Source organism: Populus alba, chromosome 3 (assembly GCF_005239225.2).
Source record: "Populus alba chromosome 3, ASM523922v2, whole genome shotgun sequence".
Lineage (NCBI taxonomy): Eukaryota > Viridiplantae > Streptophyta > Magnoliopsida > Malpighiales > Salicaceae > Populus > Populus alba.
Window position 1 is genome coordinate 13,100,846 of NC_133286.1, and position 10,392 is coordinate 13,111,237.

Sequence of the window (10,392 nt, forward strand, 5' to 3'; positions counted from 1 at the left end):
GAATCTCTTCGTCACCTATGAGTCTAATCATAACTCTAGTCTAGAAAGCAACAAATATCATTCGAGTATTATAATGTTATTAAAAACTCATAACCCTTTCAAAATATTGTTTACCCAAGATTTTTTTCCTTACTCTATTCCAACCTAAGAACCATATCTTACCACTTTCCGAGTCGTCTACTCTTTATCCAATAGTTTAACTAGCTCTCCACTCTTTTTAAGGAGACAATTTATAAAATTGATTTGCCCTTATCTTCATACTCCGAGTATTATAATATTATTAAAAGCTCACTACTTTTTATAAAACCTTATAAATATGGTTTGCTCCTAACTAAAAGCTTGTCTTACTACTTCATGAGTATTTTGCTCTTTATCAAGAGACCTACTTAGCTCTACACTTCATCATAAGGGTAATATCATCTTCATATTCATCCCAGTCAATTCTTCATCATTATCTATGCTAACACTCGTTTATCATTATAGATAAATTATTATTAGAGATAACAAATTAAACCTTTATTCACACTAAAGAATCACTCAATCAGATGACCAGTCACATCACTTCTGAAGAGTGTTCACGCTTGTCTCTAACACAAAACTCTAACTACAAGTTTAACTTTATGAAGATGGACATTATACTTTGTATCCTAAGGTTTTCATTTGCCTTTCTCTTTATAGATAAAATGTGTTCTTAGGAATGAGATTTAATTCGATGATCAATAATTTTATTTGGTAAAAGGATTTTTTTTCCAGTTCCATAGTAGATAAAACTTTTAAACTATATCAATCCATCGTACTGACTTTTTGTATATGTAAACAATCTTGTATATGTGAATAGCATCACACAAATAATTTGAACTTACTAGTCATGTTTTGCCTATCTTTAATAGTTCTTCCAATGTATATTAAATTTGGTTATAAACTTTTTCTTTCTAATCCCATCACAAATTATTTGAAAATCTTAAGTCATCCACTTTTCTTATTTCTCTACACCTAGCTAAACTACCAATGCTAGAGACTTGTCAATATCATACTGACTATTTATATATTTAAACAATTTTGTATGTGTGAATAGCATCGCACAAATAATTTTTACTTACTAGTTGTGTTTTGCTTATCTTTAACAGTTCTTTTATCATATGTTTGGTCATAAACGTTTCCTTTCTAATCCCATCATAAATTATTTGAACATCTTAAGTCATCCACTTTTCTTATTTCTCTATACCTAGCGAGACTACCGATGCTAGAGACTTGTCAATATTGGTTTTTCATTATTTTCTCTATGCATCATCACCTTTCCACATTCCATATGTCAGGGTGTCCAGAAAACCTATTTCTACATTTCTTCGAGGCATAAAGCATGCCAAATTATCTTTGACAAGGCTAAGCTTCTCTAATAAATTCATCAACTTAGTAATTCAACACACGTATTAGGTTAACATGCACGACTTTTCTTCTTCAACATTATTGCCCACTAAGATGACCTTTAGACAACTTTTATAAAGACAATCCATCTCATAATTTAGTTTGCCACCATTTCTAGTCCAATTCTCGACAATTGAACCGCACCATTACATCTAGACTTAAATTAGCCGAAAACTTGTCTAAATGGTATTTTAGATAGCTTAAATTTGATCGACAAGAATCTAGCCTAAATTGAACAACAAATCTAATTGCATGTAGGATTGATTGTATTCAATCTCTACCATATTCTCTTGGATCAGCTCAACTTACCCATGGCTTGCCTCAACTTATTTCAGCTTGGCTAATGGCTCAATAACATGGTTGGTGGAACATTCTCACCGACGTACATGCTGACATAATAAATGACATTATTTTCTAGTATCTAGGTTAGGTCAATTGATATTCGAGTTGAGCCAATTGTCCAGGTGAAGAAGGCACGTGATTAGCCGCTTTCTCAATATATGAGGCATGTACAGTCTCTCTGGAACTCTAATAAACATGCAACTTATATGTTGTATTCTTCTAAGTCTCGACTCTCCTCTTTATAATAGAATGTTCAAAACATTTTTAATCCACTTTATTACATGGTAAAGAGCAAACACCTATTATTTTCTTTAACCAATGTTTTGATACTAATTATTAGGATTATTGCCTAGAAACAAAACACAAATTCTTAACATGGTTCAACAATTCATTTATATCCATGAAGCAGTCAATATCAATATAAAAAGAGAAAATAAAAACCTATAATAATAAAAGGAGGAACTCTACTCAACTCAACTCCCACTCATTTTGTGATTATCTCATATCTCTCACACCGTCTACTATTGAAGCTCTCTCTCACTCACTTGCTGCTTCAATTGGCTATATTTATTATGATTCTTCTTACCTCTAATTATAACTAAAAGCGGGGGACAAACTTTTCACTTTCAACCAAGATTTCTACCAACAATGGTAGAAATATAACCATGATTTCCAGCTCTATTTTAGCCATGATTTCAGCACACTCTAGTTGTGCTTTTGTCTCTATATCTAATAAAAAAGTACGCACATTTAAACAAAATTTAACAACCATGTTGGAAGGATATATTAATATAAAGTAGTAATAAATAATAAAATTCAAGGGCCGAATTACTGATTTTTTGTTTCGAGATTGAAAACTTTTTAAGATTCACTAACACGGTAGACAAGTATCCGAGCTTGCATGGAGTGTTTTTTTTAATATAATTTATAGATAATACAATGCAGGGGGGGAAGAATTTGTAATTTATGATAAACCTATGAAGCAACTAACGATAAATAACTTACTAATCTTTCGAATCTTAAACTCCACGCTATTGCTAATTTTCAGCCTTGTTTGACAAAGCTAAAGAAATCATAAAAATTCTTGAGCATGCCATTTCATATACATATAGGTGCCTCGTTAAAAAAATCAATAAATTTCAAAAATTTCAAAATTACTTGTCTGATATCATGACATAATTTAGCGTTATGTACACTGGTCAATTCAAGGTTTGCCAGGGGAGCTCAATGCTAGGAAAGCTGGATATGAGAATCGTCGCTTAATGTCCAAGTGCCAAATCTACTACAAGCCAAGGACAAAACTATAAATGGAACAAAATCCAGATATAAATTGGAAACATCACGTTCCAATTTCCAGGACGCGGGGGCAACTAAAAAAAAAAAAAAAAAATAGAGAAAAAAGAAGCATATTGGAAGCCCTTCAAAACTAGAAATTAACAGAGTTTACATGATAATCATTTATTTCTTTAACATAACACGCTTCTCATCTATAATCTGGTGGTATTGTTATGACATCCACTTCGTTGCAAATCAAGCTTCTAATTGACTGATGATGCTGGAAAAAATCCGGTAGCCTTGGCACATATCAGAAAGCAGGCAGTACTCATTCTTGGCATGATATGTGGCCATTAAACCTGCACAGGGATCCAAGAGACTGAAGCTGTAAAAATAGAGCATGAGAAGGAAAATACAATTAAACACAAGATATCACAAACCAAATACTGAAGGCTGATCTTGTCTTTGCAGAATCTGTAAGTGAGAGAATGTCATGGAGGAATATTAATGCAAACATGAATTTCCAATTACAACAGGTCAAGCCATTGGTCCCCAGAAATTAAATCACATCAACATCCCAGCAACTTGATAAAACTATGCACATATCTCCTTGTAAGTTTCTGGAAATAAATGAATTGGCAAACTAAAAACACACATGAGGGGAGTGTTAATTTAGAAGCAACTTCACGTGAATTTCCACTTGTGTCTTTCATCAATCCCATCGACCTATTCAGGTTCTTTCCCCCCTGGTCAACCCCAATTTCTGTTCCTTGTTTCTCTTGTTTGGTAACATTAAGAACCACCAAAAGTTAAAATATTCTCTTGGACAATAGCAATTGAAACAACTAAGCTGCTGGGTCGTGAAAAAGAATTGAAGGGGTCCTTAATACAGTTTCGGTGTGGAATGAATGATCATCCACTCAACGAGTTTCTATTCACTTAACCATGATGCTGAGGAAAAATTGATAAATAGTAGAATAATCATTGAAAAAAAAAAAGAACTTCAAACCTTAACTCCACAATTAAATAGAGGTTTCAGAAAATGGTAACTGCAAGTACTTTTGAGTCTCCATAGGTAATATTTATGGAATTATACCATAGGTTGGTTGGGTTTTTAAGGTCCATGTGCAAGATAGCTCTTTCAACACCATATTTCTGGAAAAAAGCTCAGAGATAAATTTTTTGAGCATCCACTCAAAGACTTGGATAGAAACCTGGTAAGTAGCCTTCTTATATCACACAATGGATTCTAGAAACACCATCTCCCAGGGGATGTTTTCACCTCATGTTGGATACTTGACCTTTGTCAAGGAATGGTGACTAGCTTTCTCTAGATTTCATTAAATGCTCATGTGAAGGCTAAATCATTAGCCAAAAGAGTGCGAGTTAGACAAAAAAATGAATGCAGTAGGTCTAAGTTTCCTTTGTTGCTCAATCCCTTGCCTATATAGTGAGATGTTATTGTATTTTGCATCTTGTTTCTCCTGTAACATAGAGTACAACTTCGGGGAAGCACCTAGTAAACTCTCAGAATAAGCTACTTCAGCTTCATACATGAAAAACAAAATTAAAAAAATCAAATCAAAGCTGTCAAAGTTGAGATGTTACCAAAATGCACCTTTTAGACTTTCAACTACAAGACTAATAATGCAGAATAATTTGTATTTGCCTAATGGATAACCAAATTTACACCTGCATATTTGCCTAATGATTACACCAGCCACAAAAATTTGTTAATGTACATCCATCCTACTGCATTTCTTTTGTTCTTTCTGAATTCACCACATGCTTAACCATTTTCATGGTGAATTTTCAAGCTCTTCCAATGAGCTCTAAAGAGATTGAAGGCAAGAAGGACAAAACAAAGAAAGAAGGATATGAAATGAAACTATGGACTGGAAAGTGCGGATTAATTCAAAGTTTCCAATGTTTTCTGAAATAAGTATATATGGGTAAATTAGCCCCACAAATTCCTTCGACAAATATCGACAATCTTAATTACACCCTAGCATCTATAAGGCTTGAGTTTATACAGTGAGATTAAAAATAAAGGATGACAAGAAGCAATTGCATCATACCGTAGCCTGCAGTTTGAACATCAAAACCTTCATCCTACAAAATCCAAAAACATTAACTAAAGGATGAAAACTTAAAGGCAAGTTACCATGAAATATGGAAAAAAGGAGATATGTTTTACTTTCAAATCTCGAATTAGTGGCAAAGTCCCTGTGATTGAGTAAGGCTTTACATGCCCAACTACTTTTTCAGTTGCTTTACACAACACTTCAAAGCCACGGGATTTAAGATCACAGGCAACTCCAGATGACGCTTCATTGAAGGTCACGGTAAGGCTGTTGGGAAAAAAAACATATATAACAACTTCCCGGAAGAGGTTGAAATGATGAATGAGAATAGCACACAAAAAAATAATTCTTAAGAACAAAAATAATTACATCCCAGAAACGGGGGAGATCCAAGGTGACAGAACAAGAAAGAAGACACACCTCCCCCTCAGGTTTTCTTCTGGGAGGACATATTTTGAAACCGGGCCCCTTGTGTCAAGCTTCTCAATGTTCTCATTTATTTCATCCACATATTCTTGTAGTTTGTTTATCACATCGTTGACACTGTAAATAATCAAAATATTGGAAATCAGAAACCTAATATATTATTGGGAAAAAGAAATGTTGGAGTTATCCATAACAAAGTAGACCCAGATCAGAATTACAAGGACATGCTCTATAAGTGCTATGACTCTGGGATTAACACAAGGCATGCAACTTACCTATAGAAGGGTGTTAACCTGAAACAGAAGAAAAGGAACAGATGGTCAGACTTCATTTTCATATCAGTTGCTTGCATAAAAATCTCTGTACAAAGTTATGAACCTAACATCTCCTGAAATTGTACACTCAGCAGGAATTTGATTGATCCCACCTCCTGGATCTGCAACAATAAAGATGGATACATAAATTAAAGCATTTTCTTTCCGCAATAAATCATTGCATACTGATACAAACTTACAACTCCATTGAGTTGGCTTCATTGTTGATGGTGTTGCAAATCCATATACTTGCTCTTCCTTATGGGGTGGGAAGTCCTTGTAAAATCGAGACTGTATCTCTTTAAGTGCCTCCATCCCCAGCTCCAAAGGATTTATAGCCTGCAAATAATACACTCCTTGAAATTAGAAAATAAGCAGAAATTGGAAATGTCACTCCATCTTATATTCTACATAACAATTGTTTCAGAAATTTGTAATGTCATAAGTAGCGCGCAATTTTATATCACATATGAAACTAGAAAGTCCCTTATTTGACTTAATTTTATGAGCAAATCATCATCTATATAAAACAAATCTAGATATGTTTGCACAATCTACTACTTTAAAGATACTCATCAAAGGGCCATAAAATCGTGTCTTTTTAGCAAACTCTCAAAACTGGGCAACTAGCATGTAATGGGTCAATTGTAAATTGAAACTAGTTTAGTAATAAGGTTGCGTTTGTTTCTCGAAAATAGGTTTCCGGGAAACCACTTTCTAAACTTTCTTGTGTTTATTTACTATTAGAGAAGTTGGTCAACGGAAAATACTTTCTGGTCAATGGAAAACACTTTCCAGTCAAAGGAAAATTTGGCTTGGTTTCCAGGAAAGTGTTTTCCTTTTATTTTCGGCGGAAAACACTTTCTAGAAGTTGTGAAAAATTTAGAAATGTCATATTATTTGTTGATTATATCAAATTTGACCCTCAATTTTTTGATTGTTATATATATTTTATTTTGAATATTTATTTTTCAATTTCATCCCTTAGAATTTAATTTTTATATTAATTTTGGTCCTCATTTTTATAATTGTTATTTGCTTTTCCCTTATCATTTTTTAATTGAAATTTTTTATCTATCAAATTTGGTCATCATTCCTTTGATTGTTACTTATTTTATTTGAAATAATTTATGAAATGTTAATTATTATTAATATTTTAATTTCTTCATCTTTCAATTTTTTTTATTTTTTAGATTTGATCTATATTATTTTAATTATTATTTATTTTATTTGAGATAATTTATGAAATTATATTTTTTTTTTCAATTTCATTCTCATTCAACTTTTTAATTTGTAAGATTTGTTCCTCATCATTTTAATAAACTTGGAAAAAATAAAACATTAATAAGTTATTTTCCAGCTCATTTTCCATGACATAACCAAACACTGAAAAGTGTTTTTCAACTTATTTTCCATTACACTACCAAACATCGAAAAATAATTCACTTTTCCGGAATTCACTTTCCAAAAGAAAACTACTTTCCAGCAAATAAACGGGGCCTTAAATTCTTGATTTTATGGTTCTAAAATTAATGAATTAGCAGTCAAGAGGTTATATGTATTTCCAGAAATTGTTTTCAAATCCGCCATCCAAAATGCTTTAACCTGGATACCTTCCTTTCTACTTCTATACCAATGCATGCAGTATGTACAGCTAAGCTGAAAGCGGGGAAAAGGTATTTTTCCAAATGCATGTCAGTATTATACAAATTAATACCAGCTTGCATAGCATGCATGTGCACACAACATACTCTAAAATTGGTCATGCTATAAAAGTTAAAGGAAAAACAGTACTTGCTTTAGAAAAGGTAATAACTCATGTCATGTAAGTTCCTTTCAAATACGTATTTTTTTCAGTTACAATAATCCAAACTGTGGTCAGTATAACATCTTGGTTTTTCCAAGATGGGCATGTAGCCACACAGATACAAAGTGATTCAGATCAAAATAGATGATTTCAAATCAAGTGGGATGAAGTGGTAAAAGTGATTTAAAATCACAGCAACTCAAAGATGATTTCGTCCCAAAAGAGAATAGAATGCGCAAACTAGAAACATACAAGTTGACCCCACCGAACCAGGATAGGTATGGTGAATGGAACCGAGTTTTATGTCAATTCAATTTTTCTTAAATTATCATTATTTGCCTAAACAAAAAAGGGAAATGAAAAGAAAATTACTCCATCCACTTGCTCTTTCAAAGTTTGTAATCACACAAACCACATTTACAATACAAATTTCTGCATGTTGCATTTATCATCTTCACTACATCACTTACTCCTAGTTTCCAATCACACAAACCACTTTTACAATACAAATTTCTGCATGTTGCATTTTATCATCTTCATTGTGCAAGCCAATGAAAAGTCAGCAAATTCTGTTCTTATTATTCTACTAGAAATAGTCAGCAAACCACTTTTACAATACAAATTTCTGCATGTTGCATATTATCATCTTCACTCCATCACTTACTATTTCTAGTTTCTAATCACGCAATCCATTTATACAATATAAATTTCTGCATGTTGCATTTTATTGTCTTCATTGTGCAAGTCGGTCAAAAGTCAGTGAATTCTGTTATTATTATTCCACTAGAAAAAGCCAACAGTTTATGCATTAGTATTGTTCATTAGTTTTTTATTTCTATCCAAATTACACACATTGGTTTACGTATCACATTATAATATTCCTCTTTGAAAAGCAGAACCAGCAAACCATCATCATAAAATTTTTAGGTTTCATATATTTATATCAGAAAGATGGCAATAGTTTCCCCAGTGTAAATAAATGCATGAAAAAAGTTCCAAGTCGAATTAATAAGACAATAGAGATTGTGATAGTATACCTTATGTGGTAAACCACTATGAAAAAGTTTCCCGGTGAAGTGAAGTTTCCAAGGAATCATACCGCCAGTACCAATGCAAGGTTGTTTATCTGCTGTGTCAATCCAGAATCTACAAACACGAAATCACATCAATTAGATCAAATTTATACCTTGGAAAAAAACGAAGAATATGAAACTAAATTTTCACTGAAGCTTCAGACAGACATCTACAAGACCATAAAGATGATTTATATAATAACATGTCCCTTTCTTTTCCTGCAAAATTGTAGGTTCCTTACAGAGGGCCTCCCTTCAGCTTATTGAGCAGACCATCTTTCACAAGTGCATCCACACCGACCCCTGTTATGGAAGAATTCTCCTCATTGGCTATAAAGACTGCAACTACTGTTGACTTCAATTTCAGCTTCGTCTCCCCCAGCTTCTTCATCAGTTCAGTCACAAGAGCAACATGTCCCAAACAATCCGTGGTTCCACGGCCACGAAGTTTTTCCCCATCAATGCTCAACGAAAATGGATCAAAATCCTATGTATAACAATCACCATCATTTTGCATTCAGTGTTAAAGAATGACTGAGCAAAAATATCGAAATCTTCTCCTGAGATAAAATTACAATATTTCAACACCATAATATCAATCAGCACAACAAGCCATACATTTTCAACCTGCAATAACTCGAATAACCTTAGTTGCCAATAATTACTATTTCAAACCAAAATAAATCCAAATGAACATGTGAACCACTAACTTTCCGAACCATAAACTCAAACCAAAACAAAGCCGGTTCAAATTTTGTAATTAATAACTCAAAAGGTGTAAACTTTAAACTGAAAAATGCAAGTTTGAATGCAATTGAAACCTTAGCCACAGCACATAAACATAAGAACCCAAATAAAATTCAGCAACAACTTCATGAGGAAATAGTAAAACTCTCATAACCAAATCAAAATCAAACAAACCCCACTTCAATAAACAAGAAAAGACAAAAGAAAGGAAGGAACAAACCCAATCATTAGGATTAGCAGTAACAACATCCATGTGCATGCCAACAAAAGACAAGATCTTTCCTGGTTCAGTACCAGGGTACTCCACAATAAGATTGCCTCTTTTAGGGAAATAAGAGACATGATTCACAATCAAGGGACCTCCTCTAGTGGTGGTGCTGTAGGGGAGAAGAGAATTCAATACATGGGTGACAACCCTGTCTTCTTCAGGGATCAGCTCTGGTGGGTTGTTTTGGACATATTTGGACTCCCCAATGATGTTTTTCAAGAGGGAAACAAAGGAGTCCTTGTTCAGGTCTCCAAGGATTTGTTCTATATCGGCCATTAGCTTGTTGTGTCTCGGTGAGAGACTGAGAGAGAGAGTGTGTTGAGTATGTTGACAAATTGCTGCAACTCTCTCTGTATAAGGTTGCGAAAGGGATCTCCTTTGCTTGGAATTTATGCTAAATGACACTGTTGCCTTGGAACCGTACCTTGAAAAAACTAAAGGGTAAATCTTGATTATTATTTTTTTCAAAACTTTTTAAAAGAAGTGAGGCTTTGGATTATAATTTAATAACAAGTCTTTGATAAATTTGTATGATTTCTAATTAGAAAACATCTTATTTTTTAATAAGATAAAGGTTTATCAAAATATTCTTGAAATCTTATGAAATATAATACATACATTTTTTAAATAG

General features: G+C 33.1%; 1 protein-coding gene across 1 annotated transcript; it reads right to left on the minus strand.

Annotated features, from left to right (window-relative positions):
* Window positions 1–3,157: 3,157 nt before the first annotated feature.
* On the minus strand, window positions 3,158–10,140 carry LOC118051739 (acetylornithine deacetylase). The gene is made up of 10 exons (XM_035062451.2): window positions 9,714–10,140; window positions 8,989–9,233; window positions 8,711–8,819; window positions 6,067–6,205; window positions 5,931–5,988; window positions 5,828–5,845; window positions 5,547–5,669; window positions 5,240–5,393; window positions 5,121–5,154; window positions 3,158–3,401 (listed from the first exon to the last, which is right to left on the minus strand). The coding sequence occupies exons 1-10, from the start codon at window positions 10,035–10,037 to the stop codon at window positions 3,298–3,300; spliced, it is 1,308 nt and encodes a 435-aa protein (XP_034918342.1). The 5' UTR covers window positions 10,038–10,140; the 3' UTR covers window positions 3,158–3,297.
* Between the last annotated feature and the right edge of the window lie 252 nt (window positions 10,141–10,392).

Bases quoted from the DNA above. Each gene is read 5' to 3' on its own strand.
- LOC118051739 (XM_035062451.2), bottom strand. From the start codon at position 10,037: ATGGCCGATATAGAACAAATCCTTGGAGACCTGAACAAGGACTCCTTT. The intron at 8,820-8,988 runs GTAAGGAACCTA...TCGTGTTTGTAG, and splicing joins AAGCTGAAGGGAGGCCCTCT to ATTCTGGATTGACACAGCAG. The intron at 6,206-8,710 runs GTATACTATCAC...TATTATTTGCAG, and splicing joins ATAGTGGTTTACCACATAAG to GCTATAAATCCTTTGGAGCT.